This window comes from Lepidochelys kempii, chromosome 3, assembly GCF_965140265.1.
Source record: "Lepidochelys kempii isolate rLepKem1 chromosome 3, rLepKem1.hap2, whole genome shotgun sequence".
In the NCBI taxonomy this organism is placed as follows: domain Eukaryota; kingdom Metazoa; phylum Chordata; order Testudines; family Cheloniidae; genus Lepidochelys; species Lepidochelys kempii.
The window spans coordinates 13,530,883-13,556,260 of record NC_133258.1 but is presented as its reverse complement, the minus strand read 5'-3'; the positions used below and the strand labels follow the sequence as shown (position 1 = coordinate 13,556,260).

At 46.4% G+C, this 25,378-nt stretch overlaps 1 protein-coding gene across 1 annotated transcript; it reads right to left on the bottom strand.

The window, feature by feature from the left end:
• Window positions 1–3,634: 3,634 nt before the first annotated feature.
• LOC140908503 (uncharacterized) lies at window positions 3,635–25,328 on the bottom strand. The gene is made up of 2 exons (XM_073335740.1): window positions 6,375–25,328; window positions 3,635–5,654 (listed from the first exon to the last, which is right to left on the bottom strand). Exons 1-2 carry the CDS (start codon window positions 6,423–6,425, stop codon window positions 4,710–4,712), a joined length of 996 nt encoding a protein of 331 aa, XP_073191841.1. The 5' UTR covers window positions 6,426–25,328; the 3' UTR covers window positions 3,635–4,709.
• Between the last annotated feature and the right edge of the window lie 50 nt (window positions 25,329–25,378).

The window sequence follows — 25,378 nt, the reverse complement described above, 5'->3', positions numbered from 1 at the left end:
GGAATTCGAAGTTAAAATTAAAAACTTAAACCTGTTTAGGTAAGGAAATGTACAATTAAGCATGCAAACAGCTTGAATTCTGGGCTGGACTGATATAATGTAATAACCCAATTATGACCAATGCATATTTGTGTTTACGGTTTCACTTTAAACGGATTTCTAAAGACAATTAGATTTTTTCAAATCTGGATAATGTCCCTCCAGACTCACCGCTCTGCCTGTACTTGCATAGCTAGACAAAGCCTGTGCTGACTTTATGTGGGAGCAAAAGAAGTCAGATATATGGGGAGCTGGAGCATGTTGGGGAGAATGAGGGAGTTACGTATATTAGTTTTCATAAATCTCATATTCCCTTCAGGTTGTTTTTTGATATTAACCTGCCTGCCTGCCAGGATTTAAATCAAAGGAGGCTGTTCAGAGGGAAGCTCACTGGAAATGAAACAGAGCCAAGGATAAAGATTCCTTGAGGAGACAGTGGCTGGGCCATTCATGGGGAAGGAATTACCTGTCTGGTGCCATCCAGGCTAGCATGGTTTACTCTTCCCAAGGCTAACGCCTGGGATCAAAGTGGATAAAATCTCAAAGACCCTAGAAAAAATGGGGTGGGGGTTGGTGAGCTAGGAGAAGCTGTCAAACTCACCTAGAGGGGAAGAGATAGGAACTGCCTGCAGGGGCAGTCTGTTTCTTCCTGCTGGAGGTGGAGTTAGCAGGGCTGAGGGGAGTTTACCAAGGTGTAAATGATACCCACACCCATGGGGGCCTTTTATTGTTATACCCTTTGCTCTGTGCTTTGGAACAATTGAGGTATGAATCAATAATCCTTTGTTTTGAAGATGCTGTTTCTGTGTCACTGAAAATTTATGCAGTCGCAGGCTCCCAAAGATTTAGGGTGGAAGCAGCTAATTGAAGACTGGCTCAGCTGTGTTTTGGGTGGTGCCAAATTGGTGTGGCCATACTGACTGCATGGTGCGAGAACATGGCTTGACATAACTGAACTGCGAAAGAAGATTCTGGGAGCAGAATCCTTCTCTTAGCATCAGGCAGATGGCAGAGGTGAAGCTGTCTGGCTCCATGCTGCATGTATGATCAATACTGATTTTTGGGTCAGCAAATATGTCCACTTGAAAGCAAACAACACACGTAGAACATCCTGAGTGAAGCATGGGCTGACCGGGGCATCTCAACCCTGTTGTAGGACATCATGCAGGGAGCTGAGGTGAATGATTGTTAAGAGAGTGAATGTGGGGTAATTTTTGGTTGGCACCACTCAGCAGTCTCCTCCTACTAACTCCTACCTAAATACTAATTAGGTAAAAATTAGTAACCACATGCTCACTGGGCATGCTTTTAAGACATGTGACTGCTTTGAGGAAAAAGAGTATAAAAATCAAGCAAATTAAATTACTGTGGGGATTTCTTAATTAATGCTTAAAGAAGCAACGCTGCTGGACAGAGTAGCCAAAATTCTGCTCCGTGGGCTCGAGTAGGACTGTGAACCAAAGGGGTCTCAAGGCAACCAGGGCCTTGCTTTGGGGGAATCTGAGACAGACCAGAGGGCTGTGAAGAACTGACAAGGAGAGAAGAAGCCGTCTATAAAATTGGTAACCACCTTCTTTGTTTGCCAAGCAAGACCTGCATGAGGCTAGCGCAGGGCCTGTTTGTGTATGTTTGTGAAAGAGAGACTGGTTAAGAGGTATGTATAGCTCTTAATGTATAGCTCTTTATGTCTAACATAGGAATCATAGAATCATAGAATATCAGGGTTGGAAGGGACCCCAGAAGGTCATCTAGTCCAACCCCCTGCTCGAAGCAGGACCAATTCCCAGTTAAATCATCCCAGCCAGGGCTTTGTCAAGCCTGACCTTAAAAACCTCTAAGGAAGGAGATTCTACCACCTCCCTAGGTAACGCATTCCAGTGTTTCACCACCCTCTTAGTGAAAATGTTTTTCCTAATATCCAATCTAAACCTCCCCCACTGCAACTTGAGACCATTACTCCTCGTTCTGTCATCTGCTACCATTGAGAACAGTCTAGAGCCATCCTCTTTGGAACCCCCTTTCAGGTAGTTGAAAGCAGCTATCAAATCCCCCCTCATTCTTCTCTTCTGCAGGCTAAACAATCCCAGCTCTCCTCATAAGTCATGTGTTCCAGACCCCTAATCATTTTTGTTGCCCTTCGCTGGACTCTCTCCAATTTATCCACATCCTTCTTGTAGTGTGGGGCCCAAAACTGGACACAGTACTCCAGATGAGGCCTCACCAATGTCGAATAGAGGGGAATGATCACGTCCCTCGATCTGCTCGCTATGCCCCTACTTATACATCCCAAAATGCCATTGGCCTTCTTGGCAACAAGGGCACACTGCTGACTCATATACAGCTTCTCGTCCACTGTCACCCCTAGGTCCTTTTCTGCAGAACTGCTGCCTAGCCATTCGGTCCCTAGTCTGTAGCTGTGCATTGGGTTCTTCCGTCCTAAGTGCAGGACCCTGCACTTATCCTTATTGAACCTCATCAGATTTCTTTTGGCCCAATCCTCCAATTTGTCTAGGTCCTTCTGTATCCTATCCCTCCCCTCCAGCGTATCTACCACTCCTCCCATCTTAGTATCATCCGCAAATTTGCTGAAAGTGCAATCCACACCATCCTCCAGATCATTTATGAAGATATTGAACAAAACCGGCCCCAGGACCGACCCTTGGGGCACTCCACTTGATACCGGCTGCCAACCAGACATGGAGCCATTGATCACTACCCGTTGAGCCCGACAATCTAGCCAGCTTTCTACCCACCTTATAGTGCATTCATCCAGCCCATACTTCCTTAACTTGCTGACAAGAATACTGTGGGAGACCGTGTCAAAAGCTTTGCTAAAGTCAAGAAACAATACATCCACTGCTTTCCCTTCATCCACAGAACCAGTAATCTCATCATAAAAGGCGATTAGATTAGTCAGGCATGACCTTCCCTTGGTGAATCCATGCTGGCTGTTCCTGATCACTTTCCTCTCATGCAAGTGCTTCAGGATTGATTCTTTGAGGACCTGCTCCATGATTTTTCCAGGGACTGAGGTGAGGCTGACTGGCCTGTAGTTCCCAGGATCCTCCTTCTTCCCTTTTTTAAAGATTGGCACTACATTAGCCTTTTTCCAGTCATCCGGGACTTCCCCGGTTCGCCACGAGTTTTCAAAGATAATGGCCAATGGCTCTGCAATCACAGCCGCCAATTCCTTCAGCACTCTCGGATGCAACTCGTCCGGCCCCATGAACTTGTGCACATCCAGCTTTTCTAAATGGTCCCTAACCACCTCTATCTCCACAGAGGGCTGGCCATCTCTTCCCCATTTTGTGATGCCCAGCGCAGCAGTCTGGGAGCTGACCTTGTCAGTGAAAACAGAGGCAAAAAAAGCATTGAGTACATCAGCTTTCTCCACATCCTCTGTCACTAGGTTGCCTCCCTCATTCAGCAAGGGGCCCACACTTTCCTTGGCTTTCTTCTTGTTGCCAACATACCTGAAGAAACCCTTCTTGTTACTCTTAACATCTCTGGCTAGCTGCAGCTCCAGGTGCGATTTGACCCTCCTGATATCATTCCTACATGCCAGAGCAATATTTTTATACTCTTCCCTGGTCATATGTCCAACCTTCCACTTCTTGTAAGCTTCTTTTTTATGTTTAAGATCCGCTAGGATTTCACCATTAAGCCAAGCTGGTCGCCTGCCATATTTACTATTCTTTCGACTCATTGGGATGGTTTGTCCCTGTAACCTCAACAGGGATTCCTTGAAATACAGCCAGCTCTCCTGGACTCCTTTCCCCTTCAAGTTAGTCCCCCAGGGGATCCTGGCCATCCGTCCCCTGAGGGAGTCGAAGTCTGCTTTCCTGAAGTCCAGGGTCCGTATCCTGCTGCTTACCTTTCTTCCCTGCGTCAGGATCCTGAACTCAACCAACTCATGGTCACTGCCTCCCAGATTCCCATCCACTTTTGCTTCCCCCACTAATTCTACCCGGTTTGTGAGCAGCAGGTCAAGAAAAGCACCCCCCCAGTTGGCTCCTCTAGCACTTGCGCCAGGAAATTGTCCCCTACGCTTTCCAAAAACTTCCTGGATTGTCTATGCACCGCTGTATTGCTCTCCCAGCAGATATCAGGAAAATTAAAGTCACCCATGAGAATCAGGACATGCGATCTAGTAGCTTCCATGAGCTGCCGGAAGAAAGCCTCATCCACCTCATCCCCCTGGTCCGGTGGTCTATAGCAGACTCTCACCACTACATCACTCTTGTTGCACACACTTCTAAACTTAATCCAGAGACACTCAGGTTTTTCTGCAGTTTCGTACCGGAGCTCTGAGCAGTCATACTGCTCCCTTACATACAGTGCTACTCCCCCACCTTTTCTGCCCTGCCTGTCCTTCCTGAACAGTTTATAACCATCCATGACAGTACTCCAGTCATGTGAGTTATCCCACCAAGTCTCTGTTATTCCGATCACGTCATAGTTCCTTGACATCACCAGGACCTCCAGTTCTCCCTGCTTGTTTCCAAGGCTTTGTGCATTTGTATATAAGCACTTGAGATAACCTGTTGATCGCCCCTCATTCCCAGTATGAGGCAGGAGCCCTCCCCTCACAGACATTCCTGCCTGTGCTTCCTCCCGGTATCCCGCTTTCCCACTTACCTCAGGGCTTTGGTCTCCTTCCCCCGGTGAACCTAGTTTAAAGCCCTCCTCACTAGGTTAGCCAGTCTGCTGGCAAAGATGCTCTTCCCTCTCTTCGTGAGATGGAGCCCGTCTCTGCCCAGCACTCCTCCTTCATGGAACACCATCCCATGGTCAAAGAATCCAAAGCCTTCTCTCCGACACCACCTGCGAAGCCATTCGTTGACTTCCACGATTCGACGCTCCCTACCTAGGCCTTTTCCTTCCACGGGGAGGATGGACGAGAACACCACTTGCGCCTCCAACTCCTTTATCCTTCTTCCTAGAGCCACATAGTCCGCAGTGATCCGCTCAAGGTCATTCTTGGCAGTATCATTGGTGCCCACGTGGAGAAGCAGGAAGGGGTAGCGATCCGAGGGCTTGATGAGTCTCGGCAGTCTCTCTGTCACATCGCGAATCTTAGCCCCTGGCAAGCAACAGACTTCTCGGTTTTCCTGGTCAGGGCGGCAGATAGATGACTCAGTCCCCTGGAGGAGAGAGTCCCCGACCACCACCACCCGCCTTCTCCTCTTGGGAGTGGTGGTCGTGGAACCCCCAACCTCAGGACATAGCATCTCATGCCTTCCAACCAGCGGAGTCTCCTTCTGCTTTCTTGCCCCAGACATATCATCTGGTCCACTCTCCGCAACGATACCTGTGGAGAGAACATGAAAGCGGTTAGTTACCTGTGTCTGTGTTACTGGAACCCGGACATTCCGCTTACCTCTTCTGGAGGTCACATGTTGCCAAGCTTCTTCACTGGCCTCTTGGCTCCTCTGTGCAACCTGCTCTATATCCTTAGAGCTTTGTGCCCCTAGAAGCCTATCCTGAGTTTTGTCCAGAAAATCCTCAGTTTCTCGTATGCAGCGCAGGGTTGTTATCTGTTGCTCCAGACCTTCAATCTTCTCTTCCAATATGGAGACCAGCTCGCACTTTGTACAGACAAAGTCGCTTCTGTCCTGTGGAAGAAAGACAAACATGGCACATCCAGTGCAGGTCACAACAGCTGAACCCCCTCCTTCCATATCACCTTCCTACTACGAGCTTCCTCAGAGCAGTTTGCAAGACGTAAGCCTCACTGGAGTTATATGCTTTTACCGCTTGTGTAATTCCTCCTCAATAAACTGCGGTGCATTGAAGAGAATTACTGTGGACCTATTTACCTTAGCCCCTGAGAAGAGGGAGTTGGAGGCTGGCAAACCCAGAGAAGGGGGAAGCCCAGGGAAAGAGCAGCCAGGGGAAGGACTGTACAGGGACTGTGGCAGCTTCTTGTAAGGTCCCTGGGCTGGAATCCCACGTAGAGGGCGGGCCTGGGTTCCCCCACCAGCCACTGGGGAGTGGCAAGGGCATTGGAGGCACCAGCCAGACAGACGGTCTGGAAAGACTGTGAATTTCCTGGAAGGGTCAAGTCACAGAGAGGAAGCTGAAGACCCAGGAGTGAACAGGGCAGCCGAACGAGACAAGACAGGAGAAGACAACGCTGGAGGGAGAGCGCAAGCTGGCAGAGCTAATCCCCAGGACAGCCAGCAGGAAACGCTGCTTGCAGTGAGTGGACTCCATGCCACTCTTCCTCATGTAGATACTTATAGATCATGATCAAGGCATTTCTTACTTTCTCTTGGATGAACTGCATAGATGGACCTTCTTAAGCCTCTTACTATAAGCTATGTTTTCCATACCTCAAATCTTTCTTGTAGCAATTTTCTGAGCCCCTTCCAACTTTTCAACATCCTTTTTAAAATTCAGACCACCAGAACTGGACACAGTATTCCAGTAACAGTCTCACTAATGCTGCACCGAGAGGAATTAATACCTCTCAGCTCCTTTACTCATTGCATCCCACATCAGCCTTTTCATGGCTGAGGTCAGGCTAATCTGCCTCGAGCTAGGTGGGTCATCCCCTTTATCCTTTTTAAATATTGGCGGAACACTATTTTTTTCCAGTCCTCCGGAACTTCCCCAGTGTACCTAATTGTTAGAAATCAACTTTAATAGTTCAAAAAGCTCTTCAGCCAATTCTTTTAATTACGTTTTTGAATGCAAGTTAGCTGACTTAAAAATGTTTAACTTATTAAAGTTAAGCTATCAAGTTGTTGTTCTAACATCCACCCTAGTTGCTGATGGAAAAGCAAGTATTTAATTATTGCTGTAAGATGGGAATACAGCATCCTGCTTCTTTCTTAATACAGAACAAATATTTATGAATACTTCTACCTTTTCTACGTCATGATTGAAATTTTTATCATCCTTATCTAGTATCAGACCTATACCATTGCTAGATTTCATGTGTTCCTGATATATTTAAAGAATTTAGGTTGGATATTAGGACAAACTTTTTCACTAGGAGGGTGGTGAAACACTGGAATGCGTTACCTAGGGAGGTGGTGGAATCTCCTTCCTTAGATATTTTTAAGGTCAGGCTTGACAAAGTCCTGGCTGGGATGATTTAGTTGGGGATTGGTCCTGCTTTGAGCAGGGGGTTGGACTAGATGACCTCCTGAGGTCCCTTCCAACCCTGATAGTCTATGATTCTATGAATTCCTTCTTATGGTCCTTAACTATACCGACCACAGATTTTTGATACCTTTAGTGTCCTCCATCAGTTGTATGCATTTCTTGGCTGCTATTTTGTACTCATTTCCATCAGCTCCCCCATTTTTCTATTTGCTATATTTATTTTTATGGTTGCTTTCATCTCCCCTCTTAGCCAGGATATATAATCCCCCCTCCTCAAAAAAAAAAAAAAGCGCCTTTTCTGTGATTGTGGAATTGTGTTTCTGGGCATCTAATAAAGCAGTGGTTCTCAACCAAGGGTCCATAGGGGTACACAGAGGTCTTTGAGGGGGAAATCAGCTCATCTAGCTATTTGCCTAGTTTTATAACAGACTACATAAAAAGCACCAGGGCAGTCAGTATAAATAAAAATTTCATACAATGACTTGTTTATACTGCTCCATATACTATACACTGAAATGTAAGTACAATATTTATATTCCAATCAATTAATTTTATTATTATATGGTAAAAATGAGAACGCAAGCAATTTGTCAGTAACAGTGGGCTGTGACACTGTTGTATTTTTATGTCTGATTTTGTAAGCAAGTAGATTTTAAGTGAGGTGAAACTTGGGGGTACTCAACACAAATCAGAAAGGGGTACAGTAGTTTGGAAATGTTGAGAGCCACTGTAATAAAGCATTCTTAAGCACTTCCCAATTATTATGCTTTCTTGTCTTTTAATTTTTTTTTCTCCCACTTAGTTTCATGATTGTCTTTAGCTTTGGGAAATTAGCTTTTTTAAAGCAGCAACTGTATATTGGGATTATCTTCTGTTTGCACATACCAAATGAAATTAGTTCATGATCCCTTGCACCTAGGCAACCTTTATACATAACAAAGTGGCTGAATGACTTGTTTAACTACAAAACTCTGTTCAGTATTAATTATGGAGCTGGGACTAATGCGGTCATAATCTCATTATCAAAAGAGGTCAGACATTGTTAGTGCCAACAAAAGAAAAAGAAATAGGGCTTACTTCACCATGTGTTTCAGTCCAATTTTATGATGGTGCAACTCCTCTAAAATAGTTGATTTATGAGAGTGTGAAACTGAGTACTGCTGTAGTGAATCAGGCCCATAATACCTGCAAAACTAAACAAAGATAAAAGCTCCCCCTAAGCATGGATCTAATCTGTTAATACCTGTTGTAAAAGTACTTCCTTGCTAATGTTTACCTATAACTTTTTCATCTCAGTGGATCTAATAAACAAGAGCAACAAATGGGGTGACACTAGCATCTCCAACTACACACCTGAACGCTGCTGATAAACCTGGACACTTACCATTCAGGTTTTAGTGAAGGATAAGGCACACGTTATTCACATTAGTCAACGATCTCCCTGACGTGTAATTTAAAACAAAGAAACCTCTATTAGGGAAGCGAAGTTGGATTATTCTGAAATTCATCAATTTTTAACGCAAGGAGAGAATTATGATAATCTAATCTGACCCCCTGTATAACAAAGGCCACAGATTTCAGCAGGTGATGCCTTCATCTAGCCCAGGGATTCTCAAACTTTACTGCAGTGTGACCCCTTCTGACAATAAAAATGGCTACACGACCTCAGGAGCGGGAACCGAACCCTGAGCCCGTCCGAGCCCTACAGCCCCAGGGGGGAGGCCAAAGCCCAAGGGCTTCAGCCCCTGGCAGGCCTGCAACCTGAGCCCCTCCGCCCAAGATTGAAGCCCTCGGGCTTTGGCTCTGGGCGGTGGGGCTTGGGCTTCGGCCCCCAGGCTCCAGCAAGAGAAATGCCAGCCCTGGCAACCTCATCAAACGGTGTCGCAACCCACTTCAGGGTCCTGACCCACAGTCTGAGAACCGCTGAAGCCAAACAACTGTGGCTGACCTGGAGCATTTCTTTTAGAATGATATCCAGTCTTGACCGAAGGACTCCAAGCGATGGAGAACTTACCATGTGGTTACTGTGGCAAGATGGCTGATTTTAGTCCTGTGGGTCCTGCGCTTTTCTTGGCAGGTAGCTAAGATGCCACCCCTTGCCCCTGCTCTTGCGTGCCAAGGGCCCCGCTAATAGCCCAGGAAGGTGGTGGAGGAGGGAAGCAGGGGAGGGGTCTGGGTTTGCTCCTTGCTCTGAGTCCCAGCTCCTCTCAACCCCTGTGGGTTTCTTACCTTCGTCCCCCTTTGGTGGGGTTACCCTCAGTCCTTAGATGCTGGGCGGAAGGGAGTCTCCCTGTCCTGCTGGGCAGGATCTCCCTTACTTCAATTCTCAGGTCTTCCAAATCTCTCAACACACCTCCAAGCTCCCATCCTTTCTCCTTCCTCCTCCTCCTCCTCTGTCTGCCTGATGCAGGGGGTTTTATTAGGTTCCTAACAGGGCCTTAATTGACTGCAGGTGCTCCAATTAGCCTGCAGCCACCTTCCCTAGTCTACAGGGAACCACACCTTAATTAGTCTTGACCTTATATATTTCCCCTCTAGCACTCTCCCACGGCTCCCTGGCCCTCCTGTATCACATATTCATTCCCCCCTTCACCCCCACCCCCCGCTCAACACCACAGGGTTGGGCTACTTGGGACGAGAGACAGTGTTGTCGTGACAGGCTATCCGCGTTGCCATGTTGGCTTCCAGCTCTGTGTTGTATCCGGAAGTGGAAAGATTATGGGGATAGAAACCATCTAGTCACTCGTGCATTCCTCTCCTTGTTTGTGTGCATCCATTGGAGTGGGGCATGGTCTGTCACAAAGGTGAACCGCTGCCCAAGCAGGTAGAATCCCATGAATACCGTAGAATCTCCATGGCCCATTTAACCGCTAGGCATTCTTTTTCTACTATGGCGTATCGTTGCTCCCTGGGCAGGAGCTTTCGGCTAAGGTAAAGGATTGTGTGCTCCTCATCCCCCACCATCTGTGAAAGGATGGCCCCAAGTCCTACCTCCGAGGGTTCTGTTTGTAGGATGAATTCCTTTTTAAAATCTGGGGCTCTGAGCACTGGATGACTGCAAAGGGCTGTCCTTAGGCCTGTGAAAGCTTCTTCTGCCGCTTCGGTCCACTTAGCTATCTCCAGGCCCTGAGCTCTTATCAGGTCCGTCAGAGATGCTGCCCTTGTGGTGAAGTGAGGGATGAACCAGCGATAGTACCCCACTATCTCTAAAAATGCTCTGACTTGCTTCTTGCGGATCGGGGGGGCCATTCCTGTATTGCCTTCACTTTGTTCTATTGGGGCTTCACCAGGCCCCTTCCGACTACATACCCGAGGTATCTGGCCTTGGCTAACCCTATTGCACATTGGGATGGGTTAGCAGTGAGGCCAGCCTGTCTAAGAGCATCTAGTACTGTTTCCACTTTCCCCAGGTGCATCTCCCAGTCAGGGCTATGGATTACCACATCATCTAAATAGGTGGCAGCATACTTGGCATTGGGTCGAAGTAATCTGTTCATCAATTGTTGGAAAGTTGCGGGGGCCCCATGGAGCCCAAAAGGGAGGACGGTATATTGGAAAAGTCCATCGGGTGTAGAGAAAGTGGTTTTTTCCTTGGTGTCCTCGGCCAGGGGGATCTGCCAGTAGCCTTTTGTCAAGTCCAAGGTGGTTAAGTATTGGGCCTTGCCTAACTGATCCACCCGCTCATCAATACGTGGTATTGGGTAGGCATCGAACTGGGATACCTCATTGAACTTCCGGAAGTCATTACAAAACCTCAGGCTGCAATCAGGCTTGGGGACCAAGATAATAGGGCTGGACCACCGGCTGTGTGATTCCTCAATCACCCCAAGTTCCAGCATCTTCTTTACTTCTGCCCTAATTTCTTCTCTTTTTGCCTCTGGTACGCGATAGGGTTTTATTGTCACCCTTGCTCTGGGATAGGTGACGATGTGGCGCTGGATCAGAGTCGTACGGCCTGGTTGTGTGGAAAACACGTCTTGGTTCCTCTGGATCATTTCAACAACCTCTGTTCATTGTTCTGGGGCTAATTTGGAGGATATCTTTACCTGCCCTTGTGGGCCATCTGCCTGGGATGGAACCAGCAGGATGGTCAGGCACGTCTCCCGATCATGCCAGGGTTTCAGTAAGTTGATGTGGTATATCTGCTCTGGCCTTCGGTGGTCTGGCTGCTTCACCTTATAATTCACCTCCCCAATAGCTTCCACGATCTCATAGGGTCCATGCCAACTGGCCAGGAGCTTATTTTCTACTTATTGGTACCAGCACCAGCATCCATTCTCCTGGTTGAAATTTTCGTGTTTTTGCCAGACAACTGTAGTAGGTTCGTTGGGACTCTTGTGCTTTTTCCAAATGCTCTCATACTATGGAGGTCACTTGGGCTATTCTTTCTCTCATCTGGTCTACATGTGTAATGATATTCTTCCCCGGGTTGGGTTGTTCCTCCCATTCCTTCTTCACGATGTCTAATATGCCATGTGGGTGGCGTCCATACAGTAACTTGAAGGGGGAGAATCCAGTAGATGCTTGGGGAACTTCTCGTATTGTGAACATCAGGTATGGGAGGAGGGTATCCCCGTCTTTTCCGTCTTGGGCCACCACCTTTCGGATCATGCTCTTGAGAATTTGGTTAAATCACTCAACCAGACCATCTGTTTGGGGATGGTAGACTGAGGTTCGCAAGGCTTGGATGTGGAGCAGGGTACATAAGTCCCTTGGTCTGTCAGGATCTCCTTAGGGATGCCTACCCTAGCAAAAACCTGCACCAGTTCTTTTGCAATTGCCTTGGATGTGGGGTTTCTTAAAGGAATGGCTTCGGAGTACAGTGTAGCTTCGGTGGCCCTGGGCCGTTCTTTCTAGAGGGCCCACTAGATCCATTGCTATCCTTTCAAAAGGTACTTCAATTACAGGCAAGGGTACCAACGGGGCCCTTAACTGAGGTTGGGAGCTATGCAGCTGGCACTCTGGGCAGGAGGTGCAATAGCGCTGGACTTCTACCCGTACCTTTGGCCAGTAGAACCTCCTTAGGACTCTATCCAGGGTCTTGTCTACACCTAAATGTCCCCCAAACAGATGGCTGTGAGCTAACTCTAATACGGCCCTTCTGTTCTACTACTTCCCCCCATATTGGCACTACCCGGTACAACAGATCCTGCTTGATCATATAGTCGGGCCCTGGGCCTTTGGTTTCCCCTTCGACTGACACGCCATTTACCTCTACTATCTCCCCCCTCACGTTCGCATACAGGGGGTCATCGGGTTGGTCCTGCCCAAAACAGTTGTGTGCGGGACTGATCTGGCCTGATTCTATTGGAATGGGCTCCCCTCCTTCTCTTGGGGTGCTTCTGCTCGTGCTCTGGGTCTCCCCGGGACCTCCTCCTTGGTTTGCTGCCAAAATCCTGGTTCCTAGTCTTTTGTCTGCCCTCCTTTCCTGTTTGGATTTCTGAGATTTTCCAGGGGATGAAAATAATTCTGGGGAAAACCCAGCAAAAATTGTGGTAGGGTCATTCATGGGCACCTCAGACTTTGCTCGGGGTTTACTTCCCTCCCCTAACTCGATGCAGGGAAGTAAGCTCTCGAACCCAGGAAAGTCCCTGCTGTTACCCGGGGTTCTTTCAACCCAAAGCTCTTGGTAACTTTTACTCTGTGCGAGGTGGTGTCAGGAAATATATCAGGGGAGACACGACCGTCCGACCGATAGATGGCTGGCACAAACAGGACAACACAAGAGTGCTTTCACTTAAAGCTAAACTTTACTTAGTCTCAAGCCCTTATACAGACGTCTGCAACAGGTTAGTAAAACACCCCCAGCCCTTGATCATTACCAAAGCTGAGTGTGGCTCTCGAGTGACACAGCGGCAGCCCGTCTGCTAGTGGGGAACACAAGATGCATCTAGAGGGAGAGTCCAGTCCTGAAGAGTCCCACTACCTCAAACTTTTCCCCCTTATTTATACATTAGTAACAGAATGACATGTCCCTTAAAGAAAACTTGTTAAGCAAGAAGTTCCAACGGGCAAGCAAGAGGCTCCTTCTGATTATCAATTAACCAGGTGTGGGTTTTTCCAGAGTTTGCAGCCTTGAGGCCCCAATAGACATTCCTGGGGCACATCCTGCTCTTCTAAGATGCATGTATCAGCAACTTCAACACAATTCTTATCAGGAAGGACCAGGGTCAAGCTGCCCTTTCTGTGGCACCCAACCCCCCCCACCCCCTGCCTTGGTTAAGCTAAGCCTGCTGACTTGGCTAATTTACAGCCTGCTGACTTGGCTGCTTTTAGCAATAAGCCATAGTGGCTTCAGGTACTTTACTAGTTTGCCGAAGTCTCCCCATACAGTTTCCCCTCCTTAAAGGTCACCTTTCACACAAGGGGGCCTTTACATGATCGCTGTCACACCTTTTCTGGATGCACCTGAATTGAGAGCCAACGAAAGCTCAAGGCTCTCAGCCGAGACCGAGCAAATTATCTTCTTGTTGCATCCCATACTTAGCACACCAGCATAGCAAGTGACAAGCGATTGCCTTAGCCTCCTTTCCTAGTTGAGGGAGGGGCGACAAGTTCGATATGTTCCTTATCCAGGGGTACGAGTACCGGTGGCAGTAACCACTGACTCATCTGTCAGGGGACTTGCAATTGCCGGATTTTGCACTATATCCAGCATGTCATTAGGCTGGTAACAAAACCCACTACTATTTGGCACCCCAAGATTACCATGATGGGATGTAGGGCCAAATTCAGGACACCTGTACCAGTGGGGGACCATCCCAATAATACTTCCCACCAGTGGTGCCACAGGTCCTGGCCAATTCTTGCAAATACCCGTTTAATTTCATTGGCATTATGATGCACAGTAACCATGACTCTGCGCCCTTCCTGTTTTGCAGTATGTAACTGGTTCTGTAAATCAGGGTGTACAAGCAATATTTGTAAAGCAGTTAAATCCATTCCAAGGGGCACAGGTTTTACAATAGAATACAAAGTATAAGACACTTTTAACTGACTATATTTAAATTCTGGTACCTGAAATTTGAAATCACATCCCCTAATTGCTATAATATGACAGAAACATTTATAGCATAACTTCATTTGTCTGCCAATACCTCTATGTTAGTAGCATCCCGCACTCCAACTTCTAATCCAGTTCCACCCAAAGCAGTTCAGTACAATTCTTGAGAGCCTTTTCTTTAGGCTACCCACCCCTCCTGGCTGCCAGGCAAAATCCAATAGCCTTCAGTCGTTCACATTGAGATAGTATTAGGGCAGCTATAAAGAAAGGCCTTTCTTTCCTTATATCCAATGTCATACAACACCCAGGTGCATTCAGCTGGGCTTGCATGCTGGAAGTTAACTAAGAAGTAATAATTGGCAAGTCTTAGTCTTTTAGTAACCAATGTTTTTACAAACCCTTTTTTCCCGTTGGTAATTTCACTTTGTGCTTTAAAACTTTTTATGTCCATCCTTTTATTCCCACCAACAGATACACCTTGTGTCTCATGCATAGTTTGCTTTTAAATGTGCCTTTACCACCTAAGGATGTTTCCCTGTTAACAGACTGGCGTTTCTATAAATACAGTTAAAATGCTTGGTAATCCTTTTCTGCCTAATGTAGTATTTCCTTTTTTGTAACACAATACACAACAATGCTAGCAACAAGACAAACAACACAAGACAAAACATAAAACACAAAACACAGTCTTTGTTGCGACAGTAGATCCATGGTATTCTGGGTTGCTCTTTAGCTGGTACCAGCTTTTCCTGATTCTCTGAAAGACAAAAGGAACATGTTTCTACCCCTTTTGGGGTGGCAGATTATTGCTTAAAATATCCATTCCTTTCACAAATATCCTTGCTGATTGAATTATAGACTTTAAGATCAGAAGGGACCATGATGATCATCTAGTCTGACCTCCCGCACAACGCAGACCACAGAATCATACCTACGCACTCCTGTAACAAACCCCTAACCTATGTTTGAGATATTGATGTTCCCAAATCGTGGTTTAAAGACTTCAAGGTGCAGAGAATCTTCCAGCAAGTGACCCATGCCCCATGCTGCAGAGGAAGGCAAAAAACCCCCAGGGCCTCTGCCAATCTGCCCTGGAAGAAAATTCCTTTCCGACCCCACCTAACATCCCATCACAGGCCATTGGGCCTATTTACCGCTAATAGTCAAAGATGAATTAATTGCCAAAATTAGGCTATCCCATCATACCATCCCCACCATAAACTTATCAAGCTTAGTCTTGAAGCCAGATATGTCTTTTGCCTCTACTGTTCCCCTTGGAAGGCTGTTCCAGAACTTCGCTCCTCTGATGGTTAGAAACCTTTGTCTAATTTCAAGTCTAAACTTCTTGATGGCCAGTTTATATCCATTTGTTCTTGTGTCCACATTGGTACAGAGCTTAAATAATTCCTCTCCCTCCCTGGTATTTATCCCTCTGATATATTTATAGACAGCAATCATATCTTTCCTCAGCCTTCTTTTGGTTAGGCTAAACAAGCCAAGCTCTTTGAGTCTCCTTTCATAAGACAGGTACCTGTTCCAGTTTGAATTCATCCTTCTTAATCATGGGAGACCAGAACTGCACACTGTATTCCAGATGAAGTCTCACCAGTGCCTTGTATAATGGTACTAACACCTCCTTATCTCTACTGGAAATACCTTGCCTGACGCATCCCAAGACCATATAGCAGGCAAAACAGAGAAATTACCCCCATACTTTCCTGTGTTTTTGTTCTATAGGCAGGCTAGGTTTCAATGGCTCCTACCTTTTAAGGGTTTAGGGGAAATTATTCCACTGTTCAGTTATTAAGTTCATGAGGTGGTGTACCTCAGTTTTTCTTCTTATACAGCAGACCAAGTTTGTAATATTCTTTCTGCTGTGCTAAGTTTTAAGTGTATTCATAGGTAATAGTTGAGAAGCATCATTACCATATGACCTTAAAGGTTTTTTCAGATGTAAGCAGTGTCAGGATGAGCTCCACCCTGACATCTGGTGGTGAGGTGTGGCAAGTTGTGGAAAAGAACTTCAGGGGCCGATCTCATTTGCATAGGCACACCCACCCCGCCTAGAATGAGGCCATAGCTGCCCAAATGGTCACTTTGGCTGCTGTGGGATCCCCAGTGTCTCTGTTATTGGGGCAGGAAGAATACATTGTTATTACCCTGATTATGGGAACTGTGCTTGGAACTGTACTTGGCCTTTTGTTATGATGGAGGGACTCACCATCAACTAAGTAGCACTCGCTAGGCAAGGGTCATGGGTTCCAAAACTCTCTGAATTGAAAGAGGCTGGGGATAAGTATTAATACTTAGTGGCATGGGCCCCTTGGTAAGGGCCTTACATGCTAATTGCACTTCCTCCTCTCTCCACTGTGGAATATCAGAGCTAATTTTGATTTCATTAGAAGTCTAGTTACAGGCTGCTGAGCTCACTTTGGGCTAATGGTGCACCAGCACTGAGGCTCCCCTACTACAAGCTGAATTCACCTAAGAGCTGAAATCATTGAGCGTTGTGTTAAGTAATGGGGGATCCTGAAGATATATTGTGGAGCAGTTTGCGGGATGGCTAGAGTGCCTTGTGGACAGGCTGGTGGAGCAGTTCGTAGGACAGTGGGAGCCGCTGGTGGGACGTGGAGCAGTTTGTGGACCGGCTGGTGAAGCAGTTCGTGGGGCGGCTAGCGGAGCGGAGCGAAGGCCTATGGAGCTGTGGGGCAGTCAGCTTCAGATCATGTAAGGTGCCTCTTACCTCCGTCCCATCTCCACCCAGGTTGGGAGGTAAAGCTCCGCAGATAAACTTTCGAACTCTGGGGCTGCCCTGACCAGGGACAGAGACTTTTGGGTCATTGGACTTTTGGGACTTTGGGTGATTTGGGGTTGCTGGACTCAAGAACCAAAGGGAAAGGGGCATGCCCCAATTTGCTTGGGGAGCGTTTTTTGCTCATGGGTTGTGTTATGAATCCTGTTGGTGATGTTTCCCCAACATAATGCCACATTGTTTCTCTCTCTTATTAAAAGGCTTTTTGCTACACTCAGACTATGTGCTTGCGAGAGGGGAAGTATTGCCTCTTCGAGGCGCCCAGCGGGGGTGGTATATATTTGTCCCAGGTCACTGGGTGGGTGCTTGAGCCGGTTTGCATTGTGTTATTGGAATGGATCCCCTAGATATTGAACCTGGCCCTTGTTGCTGCCAACTCTGACGGGCAGAAGGGTTACACAAAAATCATACACACTATCCATTGTTACAGGGATACTTCTTAACATTAAATTTATCCCAATGTTTAATATTAACATCAAATCTATTAAAAACTTCAGATTTCAGCACTGCATACACACACAAAAAGAATATTTTTCCTACTTAGGGTTACCCTGTCCCTCTCTTATTTTTAAGTTTGACTTCTTTTTCCACCTTCCTCTATCAGTAAGGTAATTTGCATTTTCAAAGACACTTTCTGGCTTGCTTTTGGATCCAAAGCCATCAGCAGGTCAGAGACCCTCTCTTAAAAGGGGACACAATCAACTTCCACCAGAGTTTTGATTTCTTTTCACTTTCAACTTCTGCTTCCAAAACTCACAGTGTTCTGAAAAAGAAAACACAAACTACTGTGGCTCCCTTTAGAGCCCTAATAGGATTTTAGTTAAGTAGCATGTTTTGTTTGCATTTCTTTTACCCCTTTTACAATATACACTGCACATGTCCTGGGAAAAATGCACATTCCTTTCATAGTTTAACTTCTATAACATTATATTAGCCATATCAATTTTTACATAAGGTGTAACAGTTTCTTTTGTGCTCACACAGTTTTCATGTACCTTTTTCAAAGTGACAGTCTGATTACTCAGAGCCACCTTAAGGCTCAGTGTTTCTAATGTTGCTTCCTTATTTTTGTGCACCTCACCCCTGCTGTTGCTCCAGAGGGGTAGTGTCTTTTTTTTTTTTTTAAACTTCTTATACTACAGCTCTTATCTGTTATTTTGTTACCAAAAAAAAGGATCCAGAATTTCTCCCCATTCTCCTGGGTTTGACTGTCCTGTTGCAGCGAGGACTTGGGTCTTTTAAAAAAAATATTGAACTGTTTGCTATTTGTTATTTGCTATTGAAATAGGCAAGGGTCATGGGGCACATTGAGGTACCTTAAGGGTTAAATGCTAAATACCACAGCCAAACAACAGGAGTCACCTTTGTCTGGCAAAAGAGGGTTTCTCAGTTTTGCAACTTTGAATGAAAGATTCAGATGGCTTTTTAGTGGTGTTATTTAAAACCAAACCAAACCACAATTTATCTGAAACTCTTTACACTGCTTTAATTTTTACACAGCTGTACATAGATTACATTGATATATATTTGGGGTCAGGTAAGTTCCAATAGAAACCCCTTTATGTCCTTTTGGCAAATTTGACTAAATTGTTCAGTCAAATGATTCAAAGCAGACTGTCTTTTTGCCTGTCTTATTTACAAACATTCCTTTGGAAAAAGGCCCATTTTTCCTTCAGAATGGCTGCAAAGAAACCAAGAATTCTTTTTCTGTTAACATTTGTACAAGGTTCAACTGCTTAATTCCCTCCAGCCTCTGCAGAGTTAATTTCTCACTCTCTTTATCTGTTGCCTGCCTGCTTGTCTGGGCCTGATCCTGCTTTCCTCCCTGAACCGCCCCTTCCCATGGGCACAGGCTTTGTCCCACTAACAATTTAGCAAAGAGGGTGGGTTCCTCAATTAGCCTCCACCCTTCCTGGTCCCTTTTCTTTGTTCCCTTTCTCTCTTCTTGCTCTGGAGTGGTCATTCTGCCAGATAGGTAGCGACCCTTTCTGACAGAAGGCACAGGTACTTTGCTATTGTTTACTGTGTTAGACTCTATCAGTTCAGTCCGAAAGCCTTTAGGCTGCCTGCAGTGTCTCCACTGAATTCTCTGTTACTCACACATTCAAGGGCACCCACCTTTTCCCCCAGTTCCTAGGGCTCCAGGCAAAAAGCACCTAACTTTACCCCTCTGTGGGTCTGGGCTCTACTCCTCCATGGGCTCTGGGCAAGTACCCATTTCCTGTGGACTCCCTTTCCCTGGGGACTCAGGGCTTAATCTTTTGTGGATTTACGGGGTCTTTTACCAGTGAAAGAGCCTTACATAGTGATATACTACATAACCTCTATTTCTTAACAATCACCAAAACAGAATGCACACTCTACACATTCAGTGCTCACCACTCCCAATACAACAGATGGACTTTTCCTGATGGCTAGTCAGAATCAGGTCCACCTGAGGGACTCCAGTTTCTCCACGGTGTCACTGGCAGAGTGTTAAAGACTGGCAGCTCTGATCTTTGGGGCTGTGTCCTGGAGTTGGTTCCCTGTCTCTGGACATAATTTCTCCACTTGAGCAGGCAATCAGCCTGAGTTCTGAGTCCCAGTAATGGAATGTATCCGTAAATTAACTCGCGAACTGCGACATGGGAACTTGTAGGGAGCGACCCCACGGCGCCGTCTTTTACCTCCTATTGCAATGGACAAACTACAAACTGTTTGTACCGTCCGTCTCCTTCCTCTCCACCAATCCTCGCTGGGGCCTCCAAATTCTGTTACCCGGGGTTCTTTCAACCCCAAGCTCCTAGTAACTTTTACTCTGTGTGAGGTGGTGTCAGGAAATAAATCAGGGGAGACACAGCCGACCGATAGATGGCTGGAACAAATAAGACAACACAAGAGTGCTTTCACTTAAAACTAAACTTTACTTATTCTCAAGCACTTATCAGGAAGGACGCAGGGTCAAGCTGCCCTCTCTGTGGCACCCAAAACCCCCCCTCCCCTCCTGCCTTGGTTAAGCTAAGCCTGCTGACATGGCTAATTTACAGCCTGCTGACTTGGCTGCTTTTAGCAATAAGCCATAGTGGCTTGAGGCACTTTACTGGTTTGCCAAAGTCTCTCCATACACTGCCAATTAAGACCAGATAGGGGGGCTTGGGGACCACCCCTGCAGTCATCTTGGTTGTATTTCCCTGGATCTCAATCCGTATTAGAATTGTGGGGTAGAAATTTACTGTGCCATGGACACGTCACTCCAGTGCTCTTGGCCCGGCTCAGTTGGTCTTGCCCCACTAACTTCCAGAGTCCACCAAAGCTATGGTCTGGATGCCGTTCATTTTTACCGGCCTGGTGTACTTGCCGTGTTCCACCTCCTGGGGTTTTGAACAGTTCACAGGCTGCCAGTTGTCTCTTGACGAGGGTGACCAGTTCATCACAGGTGGAGGAGTCATTCTGGCCTATCCAGGCTCGGAGGCCCGAGGGTAGTCCCCTCAGATTGTGGTCCAGCACCAGTAGCTCCATCGTTTTCTCTGAGCTGAGAGCCTCCAGGCATAGCCACTTCCAGGCTAGGTGAATTAGGTCAAATAGTTGTGATCGTGGTGTCTTGTCTTTGCAGTACTGCCATTCATGGAAACTCCCGGCTCACAGGGCCATCATTACCCCTGTCCTGGCCAGGATCTCCGCCTTCAGTCGGGGGTAATCTGCCGCCTCCTCTGCAGTCATATCATAGTCGGCCTTCTGGGCCTCCCCACACAAAAATGGGGTGAGTATGCCTGACCACTGGTCTCGGGGCCAGGCCTCCCGCAGGGCTGTCCTCTCGAAGGCCAGGAGGTATGCCTCCACGTCATCCTCTCTGGTCATTTTCTGCAGACAGTAGCTGGCCCGTATGGTCTACGTCCCATCATACCCATGCCTCCTCTCTGTAAGGGCCTTCAACTGGTTCACTAGTTCCTGCAGCATGGGTGCCCGATCTTGGGTGGCCTGGATCATCAGCAGGCGATTGGTCTCTTGCTGCAGCCGCATTACCTCCTGCTGGGCAGCTGCCTGGACCCAGGTAGCCTCCTGCTGGGTGGCAGTGACTTGCACCAGTGCTTTGACCACGTCCTCCATCTTGAGGCAGGCTGGTTGTGACCCCCCTGGACTATGTTCATGGCACAGAAATCCCACTGCTGACACCATGTGTAGCAAGATGGCTGATTTTAGTCTGGTGGGTCCTGCGCTTTTCTTGGCGGGGAGCTAAGATGCCACCCTTTGCCCCTACTCTTGGGTGCCGAGGGCCCCGCTATTAGTCCGAGAAGGTGGTAGAGGAGAGAAGTGAGGGAGGGATCTGAGTTTGCTCCTTGCTCTGAGTCCCAGCCCCTCTCAACTCCTGTGGGTTTCTTACCCTTGTCCCCCTTAGGTGGAGTTACCCTTGGTCCTTAGATGCTGGGGGGGAAGGGAGTCCCCCTGTCCTGCTGGGCAGGGTCTCCCTTACTTCAATTCTCAGGTCTTCCAAATCTCTCAACTCACCTCCAAGGTCCAGTCCTCTCACCTTCCTCCTCCTCTGTCTGCCTGATGCAGGGGGTTTTATTAGGTTCCTAACAGGGCCTTAATTGACTGCAGGTGCTCCAATTAACCTGCAGCCACCTTCCCTAGTCTATAGGGAACCATGCCTTAATTAGCCTTGACCTTATATATTTCCCCTCTAGCACTCTCCCACGGCTCCCGGGCCCTCCTGTATCACATTACTTACCATCACAGTGAAATGTGAGTTCCTTATTTCTACCTTGAACATCACCTCCCAGTCAGATCTTGTTATGCCTTTGTTTGCTACACATTGAGCTCGTTAAGATCAGATAACTTCTCCCTATGCTGGCATGTTCAGACTGATCAAACTACTCCTTAACCTTCTCTTTAATAAGTTGTATGGATTGATTTTGATTTTCAGTATAAGACATGTTGTCCAGACCTTCAATCATTCCTGAAGCTTTTTTCTTTTTAAAGTGCGGACAGCGGAATTGGACCCATCGCCCAATCAGTGGTCTTACCAATGCCTTGCATACACTCAGGTACTTCCTCCCGGCTCTTAGAATACCATGGGTCTGAATCCAAGTCAACAAAACCAGAGATGGAGATTAAAATATTTTGTTTATTAATTTTAGTTCCTTTAAATTCACGGAGCTGTGCTTTCTTGCAATTACTGTAGGTTTGATTCTGCAAGACTTACTCACGAGTAGCACTTGCAAGTAGTTCAACTGAAATCAGTACTCACAATGGCTGAAATTCACCCCTGGTTTGATGGTGAATTTAAGGCTATGTCTACACTACATACCTTTTAGAGACACCGCTGTAGCCACTCTTTGTCGGCAGGAGACAGCTCTCCCACCAGCAAAAAAATTCCACCCCCAATGAGTGGCGGTAGCTTTGTTGGCAGGAGAGCTCTCCTGACGACAAAGTACTGTTCATACCAGCACTTTTCCTCGGTAAAACTTTTGTCGTTCGGGTGTGTTTTTTTCACAGTCCTGAATGACAAAAGTTTTACCGATGAAAGTCCAGTGTAGGCAAAGCCCTGAGTCCTACTTAAGTCCTCAAAATAGGGTCTAAATGAATCTTAAGTGGCAGCCTTGCGCCGTCTCTCTGCACAGAGATTACTGTAATCCGTTGCGTATATGGTTTGCAGAACTGGAACTTTATCAATAAAGCTTTGGCTTTACTGTCATGCCTTTTTTTTGGTAATGGCAACTCTTTGTTTCTAAAGTATGCGCAGAATATTGAGAAGATCTCTACATGTTCATCGGAGTATTTCATCCAATCAACAAAGGAATAAAATGTGGCACCGGGAACATCTGCAAAAGGGAACATTTCTCTGTTTCTGAAAATAGCATAAAATGTGTTACAACAAATGGGCATTTCATTCAGAGATCAAAGCTTATTTGTAAAACGGTACACACAGAATCTGCCATATTGGTCTGCCTAGCCCAGTCTCCGATTTTATGTTGTTCAATGCTGGATACTTCAGAAGAACATGTAAAACCTCCAATGGGATATTTACTTCATGCAATTCTACATTGTAGAGGGAATTTTCTCCCCAAGCCTCAGAGGCAAGCCCTAAAACAAGGTGACAAATGGCCATTTTAATTTCATGCTTTAACCTTTTCAAAATCTTTCTGGTACTGCTATTTGTCAGACCTGTAGCCTGAAGGAATGAGTCCCAGAGGTTAATCTGAGACAATTCCTCTTATTTTTAAATTAGTTTCTTTTCTGGTTCATCACGCACCCTCTTGTCACTGGTCTGTGACACATGGTGAACAGGGGCTGATCTTCTCTGTACGATTATTTTATGCACCTCTTTTCATAGGGAATTTTGTGGATGCTTTTGATTTTAATTTTTGGTGATATTCTTGGCACTTTTCCTTCTCTGTCTGTCGAGATGTGGTGTCCCCAGAGGAGGAGGCATAACACAGTGACATTCTAATATTCTGCCTCTGATTCTGCTGTGATTTGAACAGATGTCCTTACTGACATCTCCTTAATGGTACAGATCTTTTTATTGAGACTGCACTTAGCTCAGAACCAGTCAATGTACTTGAATAGGCTTCAGTTTTTCCTTCCAATGTATGGTATCTTCCTCATGTATATACTGGTTACTAATTTTGGTAGGTCCTTCTGGACTGGCTCATCAAATCCTGCCCTGACTGGATTAACCTAACTAATTTGGTGCCAATACAAATATTGTCAGCTTACTATTCAATTCTTTCTCCAGGTCATTAATGAATGATATATTGAAAAAAAACCCTACATCACGCTGTTTGGCTTTCCCAGTCAACTTAGTTAAGAAGATAGACATCTCTTTATTCATAGATTCATGGATACTAAGGTCAGAAGGGACCATTATGATCATCCAGTCTGACCTCCTGCACAATGCAGGCCACAGAATCTCACCCACCCACTCCTGCGAAAAACCTCTCACCTATGTCTGAGCTACTGAAGTCCTCAAATCGTGGTTTAAAGACTTCAAGGAGCAGAGAATCCTCCAGCAAGTGACCCATGGCCCATGCTTCAGAGGAAGGCAAAAAACCTCCAGGGCCTCTTCAATCTGCCCTGGAGGAAAATTCCTTCCCGACCCCAAATATGGCGATCAACTGAACCCTGAGCATATGGGCAAGATTCACCAGCCAGATACCCAGGAAAGAATTTTCTGTAGTAACTCAGATCCCACCCCCTCTAACATCCCATCACAGGCCATTGGGCCTATTTACCATGAATATTTAAAGATCAATTAATTATCTTGTGGATCCCACACAGTCTCTCAAAGATTGAGTTACTCCTCAATACAGTCAGTCTCTTGATAAATTGGGCAGGCTTTCTCCCACTCCTTTCTGGTGAAAGGGGATGTGCTCATGGTCTGAGGCTCCTCCTGGTGCTGCTCCAGGACATTGAGCTGCAACATGTGAGCTTACCTCTGTTTCTGTGGTGCTCTTTCCTCAGCTTCTAGTTGTTCAATGTGTCTTCCGTGAGCTTTCTCCTCAATTTCAGTGGTGGCTTCGTGTCTTTGGTAGGCTTTCTTCTCAACCTCCTCGGTTTCTTTCTTCTTGATCTGGAGTTCCACCATCAGTATCTGGTGCTCATGTTCTTTCTGGGCTTCCAGGAGCTTTAGCTGAACCAGTTCCATTGCGGCAATCTCTGCGGCAGCTGAGGTAGGGGGTGTTCAAACTTTGCTGCTTGGCCAAAGTCTATGTGCAAAGCTCTCAGTTCCTCATCTAAGGCTCTCTTTTTATGGGATATTGCCCTATTTTTACATAATTTTTTCAAGGTCTTTTGTGTCAAGGCCCTCATACAACACGATTCACTCATCGTGACTAATCTTTAACCCTTAAAACTCTCCACCAAATTAAACTTTTAAGAGGTCAACTCAGTTTATCTGTGACAAGCGAATCCTGCCAAGACTATGCCAATTGTCACGCTGTCTGGAGTTCTCCTGAGTGGCTACCTCAGGGCAGACTGTCAGGAAACAGGGAAGACACCCCAAATTGGTGGTGTGTTCTATAAATTAGATTTCACCACGCCAGGGACAAATGTGATACTCCTGGATCACTATACCAGTCTTATCATGAAGTCACAGACAGTCCTCTTAGACTCTCCAGTCTGTCTTGTGACCCAGACAAACTAGATTTTGTGATAAAAAGATTACTTACACCAAAACTCACCACATTTAGATTGCTTCCAGTCCCAAGAAAAGAAAAGAGCTGGTAGGAAGCAAGCAGCTCCCAACCAAGATACAGACATTTGCAATAACTGCCAAAGATCATGCAAATCTTGGATTGGACTATTCAGTCACATGACGCATTGCAAACCATCTACAGCATAGGACGCAATTCCCACCGTCTCTTGCAGATGAAAGGATGCCAACAAAAAGTCCCAAGAGACCAGTCACTTGCCCCAGATCAATTGGTACT